At 37.1% G+C, this 22,129-nt stretch overlaps 2 protein-coding genes, 1 long non-coding RNA gene and 1 pseudogene across 21 annotated transcripts; 3 read left to right on the top strand and 1 right to left on the bottom strand.

Moving 5' to 3' along the window:
• The first annotated feature begins 2,382 nt into the window (after positions 1-2,382).
• On the top strand, positions 2,383-6,502 carry LOC133709777 (F-box protein SKIP5-like; annotated as a pseudogene).
• A 487-nt stretch (positions 6,503-6,989) lies between these two features.
• Positions 6,990-13,699, bottom strand: LOC133708663 (uncharacterized). Of its 19 annotated transcripts, none has more exons than XR_009845940.1 (9): positions 13,488-13,672; positions 13,138-13,369; positions 10,845-12,178; positions 9,853-9,961; positions 9,503-9,605; positions 9,299-9,417; positions 8,243-8,783; positions 7,491-7,661; positions 6,990-7,323 (listed from the first exon to the last, which is right to left on the bottom strand). XR_009845940.1 is itself a non-coding variant. In XM_062134135.1 (8 exons), the coding sequence occupies exons 4-8, from the start codon at positions 10,946-10,948 to the stop codon at positions 8,358-8,360; spliced, it is 432 nt and encodes a 143-aa protein (XP_061990119.1). In that variant the 5' UTR covers positions 10,949-11,587; positions 11,974-12,178; positions 13,138-13,369; positions 13,488-13,664; the 3' UTR covers positions 8,246-8,357. The 19 variants fall into 19 exon arrangements, 6 of the variants coding, with proteins under 6 accessions (XP_061990119.1, XP_061990122.1, XP_061990120.1 ...); XR_009845939.1 differs by lacking the exon at positions 6,990-7,323 and having other exon boundaries at positions 7,650-7,661; positions 8,243-8,369; positions 8,706-8,783; positions 13,488-13,667; XR_009845950.1 differs by lacking the exon at positions 6,990-7,323 and having other exon boundaries at positions 7,330-7,661; positions 9,503-9,618; positions 11,974-12,178; positions 13,488-13,699.
• Positions 13,700-14,206: 507 nt separating this feature from the next.
• On the top strand, positions 14,207-17,592 carry LOC133712033 (uncharacterized). Its single transcript, XM_062138110.1, has 4 exons — positions 14,207-15,052; positions 15,605-16,036; positions 16,209-16,518; positions 17,111-17,592. The coding sequence occupies exons 1-4, from the start codon at positions 14,588-14,590 to the stop codon at positions 17,251-17,253; spliced, it is 1,350 nt and encodes a 449-aa protein (XP_061994094.1). The 5' UTR covers positions 14,207-14,587; the 3' UTR covers positions 17,254-17,592.
• A 1,846-nt stretch (positions 17,593-19,438) lies between these two features.
• LOC133712942 (uncharacterized) lies at positions 19,439-21,591 on the top strand. Its single transcript, XR_009847669.1, has 3 exons — positions 19,439-19,858; positions 20,224-20,515; positions 21,042-21,591. It is a non-coding gene; the product is annotated as an uncharacterized LOC133712942 (long non-coding RNA).
• The last annotated feature ends 538 nt before the right edge of the window (positions 21,592-22,129 follow it).

Genomic DNA, 22,129 nt, shown 5'->3' with positions numbered 1-22,129 from the left:
TAGATCAAAATTGAAAGTGCAGGGGTGTTCTTGATGAAATTAGAAGTTTAGGGACTGAATTGGGTTTAGACCCAAACTACAGGGTAGTAGTCAGTATTTAGCCCTAATTCTTTTGTTTCATTTACCCGTTCTAAGGATTTTTACCTCTTTGACTGTAGAGATTTTTTTCAAACAGAGTTAATGACGCTGACGGTGACCGGCTTTGTTAACAAACTACTGAATCTGATGGCTCAGATCGCGTAGTCGCCTTAGAAAGCTAGATCTCTTGACAACGCATTGGGTGACCACCCACCTAGGTGGGTAGAAGAATTGTCGCTACTTTCAGTACTAGTTTGTAAACTTCTTCACGACAATTTTTGCCCTAGCCACCCGGATTTCTAGTAGGGCTTCTGAGGTGCCTTTATGACTAATTAAGGATGCCTACACATTTAGGCAATGGTGTTTCTCGAATTATAGAGCTGGGATTTATGGGTCAGTTCCGTTTCTTTTTCTTAATTCACTGGATTGATAACGGCAATTCCGGTCATATTCTCCTTCCACCAACCGAACGGCATAAGCTCAAAATTGCCTGCCTTTAGCCTTCATATAATTGTCCAAAATATCGATCAACTTCTCTGCCTATGGACATTTTGTGCCAAAACATCATTTAGGGATTCAAATCTGGATTGAAGTTTTTCCAAGGAAAGTAATCTTAAAGGATTTTGCCTAAACGTATTGTTGAAGTTTTCTTAGGAACTCTGTTCGATCTGTAAAACCATAATTACATGCTCACAACATATGCACAACAATCATAAAAGGATCAAGACTTACCTTCTGCAATTACTGTCATGGATTCCATCTTATGCAACTGCTTAACTCGATCACTGAATGTGGTCTTCTGTTACTTACCAACTTGCTTCTCAATTGACAGAACTTATGCAATAGTCGTGGTAGTAATCAGGGACCAATTCATCTGTATATATATGAGACTTAAACCTCAAGAAGCTTCCCATTAAAGCATTCCTTGTCGGTTTAGGTTTCACTGTTAGATTCTTAATGTATCACATCTTGTAGCCTTTCTTGTAGACTAAGCAATGGATTACTATCCTTAATGAATTGATACACTACTTCATTAAGTCACTAGTATTGATTTACTGTTTGTATCCATGTTAAACTAGGAATGATATTAAGCTAATCATCAATTACTTTATGATGATATGTGTTATGTCCATATTTGATCTTACACGATCATGTTCGAAATGTCATAAATGTAGTTTGAGCCTTGTTGAAAGAAAATGCACATTTTCACAGTAGCTTGGGATTGGATACCTTTTGGGTTAAATTGCATTACTTCTTTAATAAAACAGAATATATGCTCCAGCATGCATTTGTTTTGAATGTCTTAGATGAGGTTTGAGCCTAATTGTTGCAAGAAAATGGACGTTTTTGCACTAGCAATTGGGATTTGACCTCTTTATAGAACAAACTCCTTCAATAAAAAAAGAATTCACCTGCTCCTCCGTGATGAAGTTTTTAAACAATCAATTAAGCATTAAAACCATAACACAAGTTTTCAAAGAATCAAAACTTTTATGCTTATTTAGTTCTTTTAAAATTTGTGTTACGATTTTAAAATTTATAACTTTAGTTCTTCATTTTGATTTTTGAGATTTGTAATATAATGTTTGAAGGTTTCAATAGAATGAACACAGATGAACAAGAATCACTGATTCTACTATAATCTATTGGACATTTTGTGTAAAAGATGACATTTTATTCATACCTGTACTTGATGATTAAGATTTATTCGTTGTTAACAAGTTACTTGTTAGCCCTGCCAATCTTTAATGTTTTACAAGTAATCTCTTTCCCCATATACTCCTCCACCTTACAGGCTTGCACACACCATCGCCATCGCCATCGCCATCATGCCACCTCCAACTCATCGAACCACTCCACACTCCACACTCCCTTCATAATCATCACTCATCATGCCCAATAATAAACCAAATTTGATTGGAATAATCTTGCTTAGCTTCACATGGACTCGGGTCAGCGATTGTCGTTCGTGTTGCCCCCAGATTGGCTGCGCTCAGTGCGGTGTATAAGGTACAAACAGGTTTATATTTTGGCGGGAGTTCCAAAGAGTAAGGAAACTGGACAGACGGATTTGATTGTTGTTTTACCAGTAAAACAAATCACAATGAGATCACAGATCCGACACTACTAGTGACTCGATTTTGTCTCTTTTTTTCTTTCTTTCTTCTAATCGCATCTGACATGGTACTTAGACCGGGATATGATATCCGTGACCTTTATTTACCTGAAACAGGTGAAATAAGGTAAAAAATTCAAGTACAGTGGTCGGCTTCACATCTATAAACATAAAGAAAATCATAATGCAAGTGAGTTTTTCATTTGAAAAGGGAGGAGTCTGGAATGAACCAAAACAATTGTAGACCAACAGATGCCGTGAGGATTTCCGTTAGATTGACCGCGTCAACTCACATATGACAGGAAAGATGAAACTGTAATTGGAGTTGTTACCATAAGGGGTTTTAAGGGAGAAGGAGAAAGGCATGTGTATCGAGGAGGTCGGAGATAAAGGTCCAGTTTGAAGAAACCATCAACACACAGAGACTCGTAACTATCACTCTTCTCAATCTCTCTGCAATTTCGCTTGTTAGGATTGTGAATTATTCCAGGTCTGGAAATTGGTTGTTAGTGTTTTCAGGTTGAGATCTATGAGGATAACGATAATGCATGCGAGCAAGGACGAGTTTGCGGCTCTGCTCTCAGATCGATGACCAATATGTGTTCACTGCATTTTATCATAGATTGAATGTCTTTCTCTCTTTCTCTTGCATCTTCTTTTGGGATTTTTAAATGTGAGAAATTTGATCATCCGAAGACAAAATTTGTGATCAAGTTTAGCAAAGCAGGAATGTTCTATTGATTTAGGTAGAATTTAACCATTTCTGTAAACTTTACTCTCGAAACTCTAACTCTGATGTTTGCATAATTGCATATATGAGATACCCATCACTCATGCACCCACCCTTCATCTGTTTATTCGTACATGACTAGAAGGATTCCTATGCTATGTGCAGATCCATGAGTACCATAGGAGACATCCAGCTGCACGCACTAGTTGTTGATGCCAATGAGGAACATGAAGCACTGCTCAAACAGGAGCCTCAAGTGGAGAGGTCAGTCTGTATCTTTTTACACATCTGTAAACAATGCTTGAGGTTACAAAGACAAGGGAATTTACTATTGCTTCAGTCTTTTCTCTTTCAACATGAGATTGGAAAATCGATTACCAGTGAAATTGCTAAATTTGCAGATGAATGATTGATTCGCCTTCAGTGAGATTGGAACTTATCACTCGCCCTCAGACGATTGATAGCAACAACTATCCTGAGGTACTATCTATACAAACATCTTTTGGTCTATATTATTTTTGTGGACAACACAACTGTGAGTTTTCTTGTTTTCATTGCAGACTGTGAATTGTATGTTTATCATTAATGCTGGTTCTGGTTTTAGAATGTTGTGGAGCACTGTGAAGTCCTTCCTTGATCCCAAGACAACTGAAAAGATTAATGTCAGTATACCTTTTGAGCTAAAAGTTATAGTTCTTGTCAGGACCATATTATTAACTAGTGGAAGTTTATTCCTCCAGGTCCTTGGTGACAAGAGCAATTTACTTCAAATAATTGATGCTAGGTAAGCCTCTAAATGAGCAGAAGCTTATTTTACACATGAAATAGCTCACTCTCTTTCACAAGTAAGACAAATAACTCTTTCAGCAAAGTATTTTAAAACTATGAAAAGAAATGCTTGATGAGTTAACAGCAACAGTTGAATTGGGGAATGGCTTTATTGGAGGTATAGGCGCGGTGTTATAATGGTGTGAGCGAGTGTGAGAGTTGAACTTATTTGAGGCATAGCAGGGTGCTAAAAATGTGTGATTTTTGGTTAAAATCGTGACAGTGGAGCCAAGTCTAGTATTCCGGACAGAAGAGATTGCTTAGAAAAAGATCAAATTGTTGTTATATATCCCAAGCTTTTCTTTTAGGTCCAGTGAAACATGATTTGGGAGGTTTATGTTGTGTTTGTGGATAGTTTGATGGGGATTCAAGTGAGAGATAGGATTGTATAAAGTGGCCATATTACAGTTGCTTCAAACTATTGATAGATATTGTAAAGCCCACACATGTATGACAAAGTTGTTCTATTTCTGTCTCATAATTCTATTGAGTTTGCGGATCGCTATAACACCGCCCTAGTTTGCCACAGATGGCTTTTCTTGGCGTGTCACCCTCGCTTGTGGCTGCGAGTTGAATGATCCATTGGAGCCTGGCGTCTTCCCCAGTATTGAGACAGCGGTTGCTGCCGCAAGGTTTGTAAAGTTGTATCTGTCTGTATTCCTCTTTAGCTCATTCGGTGGAGTATTAGAACTAATCATTCTTGTTTTTCGTGACATGTTTTTTGTTACAGGCTTGGCGACACCATTCTAATTTCAGCAGGGGGAAAGCATCTTGCTTCTGATACTTAAATAGAAAATAAGCCACTTTGCCTGGTATGTCTCAAAGTAATTAAGACAGTTTTTGCTTGCATGTATACACCTCTAAATATGGGAGATTACCTTGGTATGCTAAAGAATCAGCAAAATTTAAATCTTGTCAGTGAGGGACTTGTTAAGTCAATTTTAGTATTCCAGAAAGGCATTAAGACGGTCCAACTCTCTTGTTTAATTGGTTCCTCCCCTATTCATTGGTCAAAGCCTTCATAAGAGGAAATTTTATAAACATGTTGAAAATCAAGTATAGTTGTGCTTGAGAGATTATTAATGTTTTAGCCCAAAATAATTGAACAAGGTTTAAGTGACACTGTCACCCCCCCCCCAAGTACAAGAATGTGTTTTTCTGTTTGTTTTAGAGTTTATATAATCCTTTCTACTTGAAAAGTAAGCAGTTGTCTCACCTGTACTGTACCTTTCTCAGCGAGTAATACTTTGTGTCCTACTTTCTGCTAGCTATGTTCCTTTATGCGTCGTACTACTAGTAGATCATGTGTTCTTTTGTGAAGTTATCGCACTTGTGTTGTAGGTTTTAGTGAAGTTATAGCAGACTAGCGTGATACAAGTTAAGTTGCGAACTAAGCAATTCACTTAACCAGCCTTGTTGAGAACTATGGTTTGGTTTCAATATGCCGTAGGAAATTGATCATATATCTCTGCATCCCTAATGTATCCTAAAGTGAGTCTGCCTTTGAAAAAAAGTGATGCCACTTTACTTTATCTCATAAATTAACAATTAAGCGGTAGGTCATTTTGTTCTCCATTTTCTATCTCAAGTTACTTTGTTCAGATTGGTGGAGGTGAGCTGCCGGATGAGACAACCCTCATTTGTTCTCGAGGTGCAGACAGGTTTGCAAAGTATTAACTTATGCTCTACTTTATCACTCATGTGGTGTGATTGGTTTGGCATTTCTCTCTCAAATGTCCAATCACCAGGATCAACTTCCATGCTGTTATGTTTTTGCGGCAAATACATAGCAACTGGTTCCGTATCCTGCACTTTCTCCAATATACAAATTTCTTTGAAAAGATGAATATATAAGATCAAAGAACCATGTCAAGATTATGGTTATTCTGCTTTTTATATTCTTTTCCTTAAGATTCCAGGAAAAAAAAAAAAACGTTCCAAGGGATGTATTTTGGGGTCAGCTCATAAACATGTCCTCTTGGATGCTATTTATATGGATACCATGTGTATGCCACTTTCTCTCACTATCAAGGACTTCTTTCTTCTTCTTTTGGTAAAGCAAATGTGAACCATTGGGTGTTAAATTTGTTGCCAGTAGCAGTCTGGAAGTGATCCTGGAAATCACCACTCTTTCTTATTATTTCTCTTATAAAAAATTCATTTTGTTTGAGCAGTGCATTGGAGTTCCTGTCCACCTGTAAATTGGCAAACTTAACTGTAAAGGCAGAGCCGGGTTGTTGCTTGCTTCATAGAAGTGGAAGACTCACAATAGATGGGTGCGTGCTTCAGTGCCAGACAAATCCCCTAGACTTCCTTTCAGTCCCCATTGTGAGTACGGCAAGTGCGCAAACTCTGTTGTCTTCATCGGTGAAGTGTTATAAGGATGGTGTTTCTGTTTCTCAGACTCAAATTGGAGGTGCCAACTGCCAAGGCTGTTTCAACTAGTGGAGGCCTCTGACATTGCAGCGAGTCCGAGTCATTCATGCTCGGACGTCGACTCTTGTTTTCTGGTTTGATATGGAGCAACAATGATCTCTTGCATTCTTAGTTGGCATTTGTACAATAGTAATTGCTTTTTTCTTTTTGGTAAACTATGTACAATAGTAATTTGGAGTTGTTGCATTTATTTCATGGGTAATAATTTCCAGTATGTCTTTCCTACTGTTGTAAAGGTCATTGCTAAAATGGGATAATAAATGAAAATGAATTGTGGGTGAAATATTCTTGCAAGGATTTCCCCTTGTGCATCATTACTGATTTATTGATATGGTTTTGTTTTGCTTCTAAAACCGGAGCCTAAGAACAATGCAGATGTTTAGTCTTTCTCCTGCGAAAGAGTGTAAGGCAGTACTTCATGGCTGTAAATTTAGAAACAAAATTACCGAGAGGCAGTGACGCTATTTGCAACTGATTTTAGTTGCATCCTTCTCCCATGCCAATGCAACACTAGCAAACACTCCTTGAAATTTATACAGAATATACGCATTGTTGTTTTAACAAATTACATAAAAGATTATACGAGTTTTCAGAATATGACTTACATCAATGCTCGCAAAAAGTGACGTATGCCGCAGATAGTTGGAAAAGGGGACGTATATATTGAAAAGAATTAGGAAGTGGCGGAATTTCCAGAATATGACTTACATCAATGCTCGCAAAAAGTGACGTATGCCGCAGATAGTTGGAAAATGGGACGTATATATTGAAAAGAATTAGGAAGTGACAGAAAAACCGAAATTGCAGTAAATAAGTGACTTTATTTCCATTATCATATCCAAGACTAACAAGGATCAAAGTCCGATTACTCCTTTGTGATCCTAACTTCAGCATGCTGGAAATAGGGACTTATGCAAACATAACATGGCAAGTTACTCCAACTTCCTAGTCTGTCTTTGCATTATAATAAGGCTTCACAAAATGATTAAATTCCCAAGGTGCAAAGAAAACAAAACACAAATCCTCAGATAGTTGGAAACCTGAAAATGTGGAAAGCAAAAAGCCAAATACCCAACGGTATTTCTACTAAAATTCCATGCATCCATTAACTGAAAGAAGAGATACCAGCAACAATCTGCAATAAGATCAGCAACATGAAATACAACATTTTAGTATCTGACATCCCGCTATGGAATTGGAATACAATCCCTTTCCGCATTGTCCTCACAATATCACAAAAAACACATTCTATTCACTCTGTGTTTCAAAAAATATAACTATACTTCCTAACTAGCCACATACTCAAAATTGGTCCTTTTTGCTTCTATCAGTACAATCCAAGGTTCACAGCTCATAATACGCTCTCCATGACACTCTACCAGTAGTAACAATGGTCTCCATGGTTCCATAAGACTAACAATTGATTTCATCATCTCTCCATCCAACCATTACCATTATAGCTTTTTGTACTCCCTAACAGTTAAGTGAAGAAAAATTGTCAGTTCCATTTTTCTAATGAAGTTTGCAATACTTGCATGAACAACAATAAATGTAACCAGTACATGAGTAAATATTTTCCAAACCATAACAGCTGAATATCTGATCAAAATTACAACATTGAAGTCACCTAATTGCAATGCATAAACATCAGGAGGCACCATATTTAGATATTGTTTTCTTTTAGATCAAGTTCTTCGTAACATATTTGTTGCAATTTTCTGAAAGACGATAAAAGTACAATATACAAGGCTCTTGCTGTAACAAATTTTCATATTTTGTTTAAACCTACTTTTTTCAATATGGATAAAAAAACATTCATACATGGGCTATATATACCATACATTGTAACCCTAAACTGAAATTAGCTTGTATTGGTACCAAGAATGTTTGCGACAAGAATACAGATCCTAAATTAAAAAGGAAATTAACTTTGCTCTAGTAATTATTTTTTCCAAACAGACTTATGGTTAATTATTGACACTTATACGCCCTGAGTTGTCACACAACAACCCCAGAGCCCAGCAGGGAGAATAATTACTGAGCTATATACTTACCCAATATATGATATAAAAGCATGAGCTAAACTCAACTCCTGTAGCAGGTCTTCGTTGGATTACCAAATCATCAGCAGAGTAATAATCTGCGATGAGCCGGGACATGAATGATGGATTATAGCCTCCACTGGAAACAAAGAGAGATTGTCAGTGGTACGTACATTTATCTAGGAAATCAGGATATATGAAACTGAAAAAGTTCAAAATACTGATCTGAAATTGATGGTTTTAGAGTTGAGGCTAATGGTTTTAGAGTTGAGGCTAAATATAAGCTATGATGGCAGAATCTAATCATAATGTTATATGTCCATTTTCATTCTTTTCCTTTGATTGAATAGAAATGCAATAGGTGAAGCCTATCTGCAATAGATAATTACTTATCAGTGATAAATAGACTAACAAGCTTTGGTGGCACAAAATCAAATGTAGGATTGACTAACATGCAAAAGTAGTGAACCAGTACCAATTCAAAAATCCATGCAATCTGAGAATTCTCCAAAATCCAGCAGCTCAGAAGGAGATCTTAACTCATTCAGCAAGACTACAGGGTTGTGTTGATACAGAAGGTACAACAGTAAGGCCAACAGACAATTTGGATGGAGAAAGTGTTAAGAGTGAAATCCAGGACAATAAGCTACAAACAGATAGTATTACCCTCAGTTCAATCCGGCTAAGACCAACTCTCTTTGAGAATCCCATGAGACCAGATCCCCATTCTACCATTCTTTGTAATTAGTCTAATCATGCAAAAACAAAGCTAATAACACACTAGCAACTAACATAAACTTGAATGAAACCTGAGAGGTAATGCTATCTATTTACCATCTGACTTAATTATCAAACAGCTAAAGGAGACTCAATTCTTAGATGGGATGGATATTTCATCCCCAGATATTTGACTTAAATGATTCCTTCTACTCAACTCTTTCAAAGCTGCTCTTTACTTGCTACCCCATAGGTGGATTGTTATTAGACCAAGTTGTTTTTAACCCCAAAAATTAAAACAAAACGAAGGATTTTTCAAATGATAAAAATACTAGTTTTGTGTTATGTAACCTTGTAACTGCCAGCAAGTACAACAAAAGGGACAGCATGCCTTTGGGCTGCAAGTGCAACCATATTCAACCCAACAGGTGCTATAACACCACCATTGGCCATGACAGCATGAGCACCAACTATAACCTTAAAAATACAAAATTCAATCAAGCTGGAAACATAGGATGTAGATTCCCAAATGAAAAATATAAGACTGCCTCCTACCATGATCACTTGAGATATCATAGCAAAAATTGCAGAATCAGTAATCAGCGCTGTTTGTAAACCTCTTCCAGCCAATTCTTTTGCAAGAAGATGCCCTTGATACCTAATAGAAACCACTTAATAACAAATTAGAATGGTCTAGGCAGACAATTCGCCGAAGGCAGGTAAGCTGTTGGTAGTCTGCTATTTTCTATATCTTAAGCACATCTTTTTGGGTTTAGGGTTTAAGATATGGAAACAAGTAAAGATGTGCTTAAGATATGGAAAATAGCAGACTACCAAGGAAACACCCAAACTATATGAATTAGAAATCTAAAATTTTGGAAGAATAGGTAGGACTTTGCACTAACCTTGGAGCTCCCTCTGCAACAAATACCCGAAATGATCTTTTTTTTCTCCTTTGCAGCAAAAAGGAATTCCTGTACTGTTTTTGAACTGCCTAGAGTTAATATAACCTCACTGCAGAAACACTGCAATTAGCATACTAAAAACAGCAGATGAAAAAGTTATACTAAAATAAGAAAATTGAAGATCATACAGACTAGCCAGTAGTCACTCTACATAAATTTAGGTATTCTGATGGATGGAGAAGACACCCCATCCTGTCTTATAAGTTCTTTTTAGTACGTACAAACAGCAGGTACAAGAACATATAAGATATTATTCTCTTTCATGAAGTAGATCGATCACCCTCTTTCACGAGTAAGACATTATTCAATGAACATGGAGATATGCTAAAACAAAGTTTTCAACTTAGTCATCGAATCAAGAACAAATAACGCTACAAAGAATGATATAGATCTTTGGAAAATATTACCACTCTGGCACAATAGCAAGTTTTAAAAAGAGAAGAAACAACAAAACTGAAGTAGTGTTATACTGTCTTGAACCAAATCCTGCCCACCATAGACAAGCACCCAGACCAACAATTTTTCAGCTGTTGTGTTTCATTTACAGGAGGCATTTGCATATTGGCAATTCAAGCATTGGCATAAAACACAATCAATTCTTACGAATGTGCTGTCTCATCTACCAAAAATAATAAAGCATCTTCTCCAAAATCAAAGAAATAATGCTTAGAATGCTAAGTAGTTGTTTATAGGATCCAGCCAAATTGTTCAAGCATAAAGCATGATCAAAGTAATATGAAACAAAGCCAAAACCTCAAGATTTGGGACCAAAATATCAAAATCATGATAGTTCTCCATTGACGTCACGACAGTAAAACTAATAACAGATGCCACCTTTTCTGATACATCACAATTATGTACTGTAAGATTAACAATTAAACAAACAGTAGCTGCAGTAAATGCTTGCTTGGCCTAAAGAAAACTATACTTACCTTGCCTTAGCAGAACCAAGGCTAATGCTTGAATCGACCTGCTCTCGGTTGTGAACAAAATCCCCTTTCCAGTTGTTCTTACCGAGCGGAGAGCACTGAATCATTGCATTGCAAGGAGAGGTCACTCGCTTGATTTGCAAATTGATCCGACTCGTAATTCACTTCGCAACTCCCCCCCTCCCGTCTGAAGCCCAGGGGGAGGAGCTGCCAAACGCCCAAACCAAATGAGTTTTCGTGGTTTTGATGAACAAGATACCAACCCAGCTGCATGTAAACCTCATCCCAGATATGCCAAAATACCAGAAACTCCTCATCCTTTTACCATGACAGCACAAAAATTACGGTTAACGTCCCATTACCAGTTAACAAAAAGTAACCAATTTGTGAGGATGATAACTGGCCACGTCAGTGGGGCCCCTTTGGTTGCAAAAAGTTTTGGTTCATTGCAGCCTACTCCCAAATTTGATCCTGCCTAACTTTGTCTTCACTATCTCCTCCTAGTCTTGCATCAATGCACTGGCTAACTTTGTCTTCACTAAGTTTTGGTGTAGCCTAACAAATCCCAAAAATTCCAAAAACAGCTCGGTTAAAATGAACAAGAGCATATTCCTATGTCTCCATTGCTGTAGGTTGCTCCTCCTTGAAATAGGTTCTTATGGAAATAGCACTTGAACAAAAGACAGCAGCGAGCAAGCCCTCTCAACTCATTTTTGTACATCTTGCGACTCTCAAGTCTTAAAAACCTCCAATTTATAAGTAACAACAGATCAATATATCTAAGAACAAGGATGTCTAGATAATTATATAGAACTCGACATTCTAAGATTTCATCTAAAGCTAAGAACTATTCCTTATCTAATGAGCAGTTATATACTTACATAAGTTTTGTATTCCAATACCAACTGAGACCTAGCATAGATGCAACTCCAAATAACCAACAAGCAAAATAACAAATAGTACATTGAGTTGGACAGTTAACAATTGATGAGTTCTAAAGTTTTCAACCAAGAACAAGAAAAGAGGCAATACAATTAATAAGTTTTATTTTATATAACTCAGACAATGATATAAGATTTTACTATGAATAAGAATAAGCCTATAGAGAACAACTATGAATTGAAAAACTTACTCTCAGTTCTGAAGGCATCTTTGTTTTGACTGGGCCAAGTTTCATCGTTCCACCACCAACCTTCAGAGCAGCGGGAGGTAGAGAACCAGGTCGAGCAACCTTGGCCTTACCTTTGCCTCAAAAATGCCAGGACTTATAAAGTGTTTCTTGGAGTCAGTCAGAGCTTCCCATTGTTGTACATCCTGGGAGAGATCAACCTCCTCAGCTGTAAGACCATTAACATGTCATTAGAAAAACTATGGATGCAGAAAACAATGAACTAGCAGGTTATTCCAAAAAACGGAACAAAAAATTGACTGGATATAGGCCTTGTGGCTTATGCACACACTACACCCACAGACCCTAAATACCAGATATGCCTATCCGGAGTCCAATAGCACATATATTATGTCATCGTTATTGTCTTGCTAGTGCTATTTACCACAGACATAAACCAAGCTTTCAAAATTAGTATTGTTATTGTTTCTCTGTACACCTAGAATCATGAGGATTTAGTTTATCAAAGAAATAGATGTGCACATCACTCACTGAGAGCATACACATATATTGCAGTTAATTTTGCAACCCAAATGGGTTTGTGCTCAAAGCATCAATTTCCATTATTTGGTTGAATTCATTCCCTTCCCTTGTATTGTTCTGTAAACATATCACGTATACCGATTTTAAGACAAAGGAAAAGATTAAAGAATTGATTTCCCAAATCAGAAGATCTACTGAGAGACAAAACCAGATGCTATTATCTAAAGTAATGTTATGGGCCTCATTAAAGAAAAGGAAGAAACTGCTTTCATAGTCAGAGAGGTAACCATATCTTGCAAGTAATAAGTGACATAACCGCAAAACCAACTCAATTTTGAAACCGAATAAATAAAAATATACAGGAAAAGATTAAATAAACAAATAAATTAAAACATGCATCAATGAATTTCACTAAATTTCCTCTGAATTCCAATAAACTCAAGTGAAAGCCACCACCATTGTTCAGATACCCTCTCTAGTCTCAATTCCAAGCAAAGCGAACCCCAAATTTAAACAAATATGAATCGAATTCAAGAACACAAATATGATACATAGTTTAAAACCCACACATACAAATAAGGAAGCACCAAAATTGACATGAAAGAAAGAAATTTTCATCCTTTGTTTCACTAAATGAACATGTACCAGTCCAAAACTAGCCTCAGCCTTGTTGTACATCTCCCAAAGTTGCTGGTACGTGATGGGAAACATACAGAATCTCTGGGTTTGCTATACTAATAAAATGGGCTCTTCCTCCTCCTTGTCATCTCTCTCTCTGATTCATTTCTGAGATCGAGAACCCATGTCCACTGGGTTTGTGGGTTTCAGTGTTGTTGGGTAGAGACTACTAGTAGAGAGAGAGATAGATATATAAACCCTACAAAGATAATTTTTGAACTGCTTCAACTGAAATTTCGGTGCTATGGGGTTCAACTAGAATCATAGAGTAACGGCAAAGTGAAGGAAACGAAAGACTAGAAGCAGAAACAACTTACTGCTGGACCGTGAATGCCGAATAAGCTAGTTGATGCCTCGCTTATCTGTTGTGCTTTTGATGAAGAAGCTGCCAATTGCCAAACCAGATGTCTTTCGTGGTTTTGATGAAGAAGATGCCTACCCATATATTAGCTGTAAGCCTCTTATGGCATCTGGAAAAATACCAGAAACCCCTCGTCATTTCACCATGACGGCAAAAAAATTACAGTTCACGTCTCATTAACAGTCAACAGAAAGTAATCAGCTTGTGAGGATATAAACTGGCCACGTCAGTGGGGCCCCTTTGGTCTACAAAAATTCCAGCCTACTCCTTGAAAAGTAGTGATTATGTGTGTGATAAGCTATTAAATTCTTATAATTTTATAAAAAAGTAAAAGTATCATGGAGTCTTAATCAGGTGCCGTGAAAAAGCAACAATAATTAAGCTGCTTCAAGCTCAACCTAAAAGATAGTGACCTCACAAACCACTGGTCGAAGTCTAACGGGGTTTTCAACACCAAATATAGACAAAGCCAGACAAAAACAAAACAATAAGAACCAACAAGATTCAAAAGGAAATCAAATTAAACAACCCTGGGATGATTGAATTTGAATAGTTGGTGTCTTGGAGACCACCTGGTAGAACTTGGTACAAGAAGGCTTCACCTTTTAGAGCCTGAGTCATAGATTCTCAAGCTAATTGTCCAAGTAAAGAATTCATGATTCCTTTACAAAGTCCCACTCCAATCATCCCACGGTGGGTGATCAACTCTTTGTCTATTACCACACTAATCAAACGGCTGAAACTCCTCATCAGATGAAATTAAAACTAGTGCCATGGTCATGCTGGCACACACCTTGCAGTTTGTTTGTATATTAAAATAATAATATTCGGCAATGTGATTTGGGTATTGCTTGCTGAAAAAAAGGAACTTGAAATTTTACTTTTTTGGCAAAGGTAGGAACTTGAAATTCAAGCCTGGATTTTTTTGATGAGATTCTTAAACCTCACCCCAATCATTCCTACTTAAACCCCCCAAATCTCAACTGGGTTGACACCATTTTTGCACCAAACCCATCAAAATCACATCTTTACTAAGCTTTAAAAAAACCCATATTCATGGCTGACCCTCACATTAGAACAGAGGAACGCCCACCTCTCCCACCACTGCCCACCACCCCTCTTCTCGATTCCAGCCAAACCCACCACCCAGAAGATCAAGAGCTCGAAATCAAAGATACCCAGTTGGATCAAACCCTTCAAAGCGTAGAAGCCTTTCTCACTCTGCTGGGTTTCAGCCAATCTTCTCTGTTCAGCTGTGTTCTATCTTGGTTTGGTTTTGTAGTCATCGGAGTCTTGCTTCCGGTGCTTGTTCTTGTGATTTTCAACTGTTCTGATTGCGATAAGTACCAGATTGAGGGGTTTGAGCTTGTTATTGTAGGCTCTCAGGCGTGTTTGGCTGCTGTCTCTTTGCTTTGCTTATCTCACAATCTTCGCAAGTATGGCATTCGGAGATTCTTGTTTGTTGATCGATATACTGGCCATATGGTTCGGTTTCGAAACGATTACATCAAGCAGATTAAGGTAAAGCATTGAATTGTTTGATGTATTGGTTTTTGCTGCTTATTTGAATTGGTCAACTACAGTCTACTGGTGATTGTGTTATGAAAAATGTGTGTGCTTTGGATCCCATATCGTAGATTTTGAAGATTGTATCTTTGATTATGTATATCAACTCCATATGTGAAATGTGGTCTGGAATGTGAGCCTAAATTTTCGTCTTTTGGTCTATTTCCAATTCCATGTGTGTGATTGGCCTAATAACGTGCTTACCAAAATGCAGCATATTTCCTCTTTTACTTCAGAACCAGCTGTGGGCCTAATCCGAATAAATCTTCAAGTTTTCTGATTCTGGATTTTGCATGTGATTATTAATGCTCATAAGTCGTAAGCATAGCACATTCATTTTTCTGCTAGCCTTTCTAAAAGTAACTTCCTTACTAAGTGGAGCCTGCCAATATCGAGAAGGCTTATTTAGTCAATATCATTGTCAGTTAACTGAATCATCTGTTTATTTTGACTTGTATAGATTTTAGTGCTGTGCTCAATTTTTTCACTTGGATCATATCGTCACAGGGTTCTTTTCGGTTGCTAATTTGGTGGTCGCTGCCATGTTTGCTGTTGAAGACTGTACGTGAAGTCGTCCGCATGCTCTATGTCCATCATGATTCATGGTGGCTGTCATTTTCTATGTTATTAGCTTTTGTTCTATCATGGACATATGCGAGTACAATCACCCTCACAGCCAGCATTTTGTTTCATTTGGTCTGCAATTTGCAAGTAATCCACTTCGAGGATTATGGGAGGCTCTTGGAAAGGGAATCTGATGTTTTGGTATTTATGGAGGAGCACATTCGGCTACGGTATCATCTCTCTAAAATAAGCCACAGGTTCCGGATCTTCCTACTTCTGCAGTTCTTGGTTGTCACAGCAAGCCAGTTTGTGACTCTATTTGAGGTCACTGGATACAGTGGAAAGATCACGGTCATTAATGGTGGCGATTTTGCGGTAAGTTAAGATATTTTGTTACTTCACATGCTTGTTGTGTATCTCTTTGCAGTAGATTCAAAATCACTATGGCTTCCAGACACCAGACTCTAATAACTCTCCAATTATCATTGCTCATTTGTTAAAATTGTAGGCATTAATTTCCTTGCTTTTGTTTTCCCCAAATTTCCAGGTCTCCACAGTTGTTCAGGTAGTTGGGATTATTATTTCCTTGCATGCAGCGACCAGAATTTCTCATAGAGCCCAGGCCTTAGCATCACTTGCCAGTAGATGGCATGCCTTAGTAACATGTAGTTCTAATGATTCATCTCAGCAAAGAAATTCAAACGGTATGGGGAACTCTGAGGCTGCAAACTCAATTAACTCACTGCATCTCTCTTACTCTGAGAGTGATTTGGAGTCATGTGATTATCATGTTTCAATGCCTACAAATACACAGCTGGCTTCATATATGTCCTCATATCACAGGAGACAAGCTTTTGGTATGTTTATCTTACGTTGCTTCTGAATTGCATCTGATTTCCTTTCTCCAATAACATTGTTTAGGTCATATATTAGTGTTCATTTTGAAAAAATAGAGTTCTGTTTTCTTTGATGCCATGATCTACATGATACAATCTTATGATGAGAGATAATTCGACTAATAAATGCAATATGAACACAAACCATTTTCAAAATAAAACTTGGTAGGTTGGTGCTTAAGCATTACACACTATGATAGATTCAGAGATTGATAGCTTGATGACTTTCTGTTCGAATCTTCTGATGAGACGTAATATATTACTATATTGACTGTCCTGTCTGAAAACAATATGGAAAAATCTTTGACAAGCGTCATAATTCTTTTTAGGCTTTTGTAGGCTAATCCATGCATGCTTGTTATCTGGCTTCATTAAAAATGAGTTCTTGTTTTATTTTATTGTTGGCCTAAAATGAGGCACCTGAGTTGTCTTGTATATATTTTTGTTGCATACCTTTTATGGCTTTGTCCATACTCCTGTGCTCACGTTGATGAATTTTGCTTCATTTCTGTTGGTTGTCATTTGTCTAATGCTGTGTTTCTTGAAATTCCAGTAATGTATTTGCAAACTAATGCTGGAGGGATCACAATATTTGGATGGACAGTTGATAGAGCCCTTCTCAACACAATCTTCTTCATCGAACTATCTTTAATTACCTTTGTGCTTGGCAAAACAATAGTTTTCTCATCGACTTGACAGGTGCCCACTCGTACCCAACCACGTTAAAGTTGGGTAATCGGCCGAACCAGCAAGAAATTATGGATTTACAGGCCACAAGAAATTAAGGTTTGCCTTTTCATCTCTTCGATTGTCTCGCCATGGCATCTATACGAAGCTCTTTGCATTACGATTTGGTTCTCAGATGCTTCCATCTTCTTGTTTGATATACAATCCAAAGACCACAGAGAAATAGGAAGAGACCCGTTTGTTGTAAAGTTTAAAATGAGATACCCAGAGTCGGGCTTCTTTTGTTTATATCAGTAGCTGTAGCCATTACATGTGCACCTATGTATGATGAGAAAGAAGTTGAATCAATTTTACAACCATGTTTGTAGCTGGTAAATTAGTTGCGTTTGCACCAGAAATTCAGCATTTTTAAAGGCTTTATTCTAGAACTTAATGATTGGCCGAGAAAATAAAATATGAACTTAAAGATTGACTGAGAAAAATAAATTTGAAAAGAGACTCCATCTATGACAGCCCCGTTCATCTGGTCAGCTACTGATCAAGGATTATTTGCTTAATCCGGCAACAAGCTGCTGTTTCTCAGCTGTTCTGTTTACTATGATTATTCATTCTGAAAATACTGTCCATCTATATTAGCATCCATATATCATCCTCAACCAGTCAACCGTAGACTAATTGATACTCATCCTAACCCTCAAAACACATGGTCACCTACTGAATCTACAATTGAACAATCATCGCTTAAATTTTTCGAAATCAAATCTTCATAGGTGTCTAACAGGACACCAGTTTCTAACCCCATGGCTACACCTTCACAGTTTTGATGAAGTCTTTTGTGACGCAGAAGAATGACTTCAATACTGGCTGATTTAGTTTGCTTTCATAAAGTGAAAATATGTCCAAACATCGGTAGAGCTGTTTGTTTATTTGAAATTTCTCCATCGTACAGAACCCGTTAAAATGATCAAAATATATGTGCAATTTGTTTTTTTTTTATAAAATATTATATACATGTATTTTATATATATGAAGATGGGGCCTCGCACTTTAATTTCAGAGCGAGACCTCGCTCTGGATAGGATCTGTATATATATATATATATATATATATATATATATATATTTTATAATTGAAACAACACAAAACAAAACTCCAAAAGAAATTAAGGTTGTACATGTATTTACTCTTGGTTGATAATGACTTGATGTATGTTGAGTAAAAATTGCACCTAGTGAGCGAAAATGTCACCCAACATAATTTCACTCATATTTATTAAAAGAATAGAGTTTTAATTAGTTCGGATTCGACCCATTCAAGACAAAATGTGTCTCTCAATTACAATATCTTGTTACAGGGAAACACCCTTTGATTTCATTTATGAAGAAACCAATCGATGTGATGTGTGTGTTTGTTTGTTTTTGCGGCTACACCCGGATATTTGAATGGGTTACCTACGTACCCTTGGAGAGGGATCAAGCCACTCGTAGTTCAAGAATTCCAATGGATGTATGACCCATTGGAGGGTATTGCTTTATGGAATGAGAGTAGTGTTTGGATGAATTTGGTGTGAGTGAACCAGGGATTCGATTTACTTTGAATTTGTGTCTGAAGTCATTTTGGGAATGATTTGACTTTTCTGATGTTTGGATGAATTTGACTGGTGAGGTCAGGGATTCAGATTGGATGAATTTGATTGGTGGAGTCAGGAATTCTGTTTGGACTTGTGGTTGCATATAGTGGATCGCTAGATTACTTACATATCCTGGAGGAGGGATCAAACCGTTATAGTTCACGAGAATTGGTATTTCTCAGTTTTATACTAACTTTTGTGTTCGACGGATGTATATATATATATATATATATATATATATATATATATATATATATATATATTTTTTTTTTTTTGAATCCATCTATTGTAGACACCCAATTTAGTCTTGTCTGCTGATTCATCTTAGACTTGATGTATCAAGTTTTGTAGTAGGGCCCGAAATTTGGAATAAGCTTTGCTTGTCGTCGAACAATACAATTATACAACGGACCATAACTGAAGTAATATAATTCAAGTGGGTAATTGCTTTGGACACCCGACTTGGGCTTCGAATCAGCCCAACTAAATTTCCTCCGTATGTATCGATCCAGCCTTATCTGGTGAACGACATCTCCACTCTGTATAGATGGGGTGCATACTTCCTTGATTCTTCAACTCTTGCATCCTGGGTAAAGACCCTTCTTTCTGAGCATCTTTGATTCAGAGATCGAGTTTTCTTGTGAGAAATTTGAGCCAATGTCAAGTACACCGTCTCTTTTACTTTGAATAGAGAAAAGAGTGCTATTTTCTCTCATTCAAAAATGAAAGAGTTGCAAGAACCTCCATTTTTCTACTTGTTTCATTCTCCTAAAATTTTGGTAGGAGGACCACGGCAGTGTCACTTTAGGAGGAGCTTTTGGCATTAGAATGTGGTTGTTCATGAACAGCCAATTCTATGCATTGAATCTCGCAGGAGCAATACCATTTTAGAGGAGTTTTGAGCATAAAACTTGGCTGTTCATGAACAACTACTCTTGTTTCAATGCTTGAGCATTTGAGGCAGCAACAACGTCATTTTGACAGGTATGGGAAGACTATAATAGTTGTGGTCGTTCATGAACGGTCTATTAGAATCTTGAAGGGCCATAAGACATACAAGGATTAATTGGAGAGGCATGTATCACATTTGGAGTTTTTACTCTATATATAAACCTCTATTCTGTTTGACATAATCCATTTTTAATTCTGCCTATTTGTCGGAGTTCACTTTGAAGATTAGACAATAGTCCTGAAATTAATAAAAAGAACGTACAAAAAGAATATAAATCGAGAAAAATAACTTCTCCTGGTAATCTATATATATTTTAAAGATCAAAAACATGAAAAGTTTGAATTAAAGTTTATTAGGTGATAATGGAGTATTAATTCCTTTCTTGTTTTCCTTGTAGATCGAGTTCGTAAAAAAGAAGAAGACGGTTTTGTCTCAATGTAAATTTACGATTCACCGTCGCAAAGTCTTTATAAATGTAGGCTTCTGGAAGATCTTCTGGGGGATGTGAAAAGCTAGCTAGGTACGTACTTACAACTTGAGCTAAGCAACTACATGCTGCTGAAAAGAAATAATGAAGGACCACTCCATTTTGAGAAAAGGTGCATGGACTATCGAAGACGATTATCTTCTGAGGCAGTGCATTGAAAATCTCGGAGAAGGAAGATGGAACCTGATTGCACGATCTGCAGGTAAAACTAGCTATACAGTACCGACTGACTGGCTGGAGATATCCGCACCGGAACTCGCCTATATATCTATACACGCAGATACACATTTACTTGCTAAGTCATGATAGACGTCTTCAACCCCAAGAATACATAATTAATAGCACTTCTGTAGTACGTTATAAGTTTGATTAACTTTTATATATATGCAGGCTTAAAGAGATGCAGGAAGAGTTGTAGGTTGAGGTGGTTGAATTACCTGAAACCAGATATAAAGAGAGGAGAGTTTTTTTTTTTTTTTTTTGGTCTGAAAAGAGAGGATCGAGAGTTTGATCAGGAAGAAATTGATCTCAGGCTTAGGCTTCACAAGCTTTTAGGGAACAGGCAAGCAGAAAATTCAACGTTCTTCTGATCCTCGGCTTTTATCTTAAATTCTAGATTATAAGAAAACCATCCTCTTTTTTTCTTCTTCGATCTTTTCCCCTTATAAATTAATATGCCCATTCATTTTATTTTCCTATTTCAATTGCGTTTTGTTTATATATGTAAGGTGGTCATTGATTGCCGGAAGACTTCCGGGGAGGACAGCAAATGATGTGAAAAAACTTTTGGAGCACGAGGCTACGGAGAAAGATAGCTGGAGATGTGTAAATCACTAGACATAAATGCCAAGAAACGGTGAAGGCCATCATAGTAAGACCTAATGCCAGAAGATTATCAGACAGTTCGCGTTGTTTGAGAATTCAGTCGGACAAGAACATTGGCAGGTGTTTCCAACATCAGCACCACCAATATTACAGCAAGAAATTGATTGTTTTAAAAAGACTTTAGGAGGAGGAGGATAGTAGTAAAACCACAACATGTTCTAGTTTGACTGGTGAAGGATAGAGCTACAGGGAATGAACTTGATTGGTGGAGAACCTTCTTATATGATGAGGAAATTGGTATTAAAACTAGTCCTTGTCTTGGGTTAGAGCAAGGCTCTTTTACGTACAAAACGTTTAGGTAACATGTATGTGCCAGTTTTTATGAAGAAGGTCGAGTGAGTAGTCGGAGTAACTTCTCTCCGGTGATTGGATCTTTAGCTATTATTTACTTTCGAAATTAGGTCTCCATAGTTATATTTAGTATTTAGTTTTCATAACAGTCAAAGTACTCGATATAACCATCCATAGTTGAATAAGGAGGAACTCGCTCGGTTGTTGTTTGCTATCTGGTAGGGATAACTCTCTTTGAACTTATGAAGTGAAGTAGGTGAACATTTAAGATGTATAGCAGATTCCTTATAGCAATTATGTCAATGTCACTATCATGCAGTGATACAGTAATTCCATAAAAAACTTGTTATGCAATAAAAATTCATTTATATATATTTATATATAATTTTTTTTTTTTTTAGTCAGTTCATTGATAATTCAGCAAGATTACACATAACGACCTATCTCAGTGAGATTGTCGGAAACAGTCATTATCTAAGTAAACCTACATTTGCCAGCCATTAAACCCGACTAGAAAAGCTCTCACAACTCCCATGAAAACTGCAAATAGACATGAGAGATGAGAGCAAATCTGCAATACCACCCTCAAAAAAAGAAAAGGGTCACAAATTTCTCATCCATTTTGACCAAATGAAAATTA

This window comes from Rosa rugosa, chromosome 5, assembly GCF_958449725.1.
Source record: "Rosa rugosa chromosome 5, drRosRugo1.1, whole genome shotgun sequence".
NCBI lineage: Eukaryota > Viridiplantae > Streptophyta > Magnoliopsida > Rosales > Rosaceae > Rosa > Rosa rugosa.
This window is presented reverse-complemented; position numbering and strand designations above follow the sequence as displayed.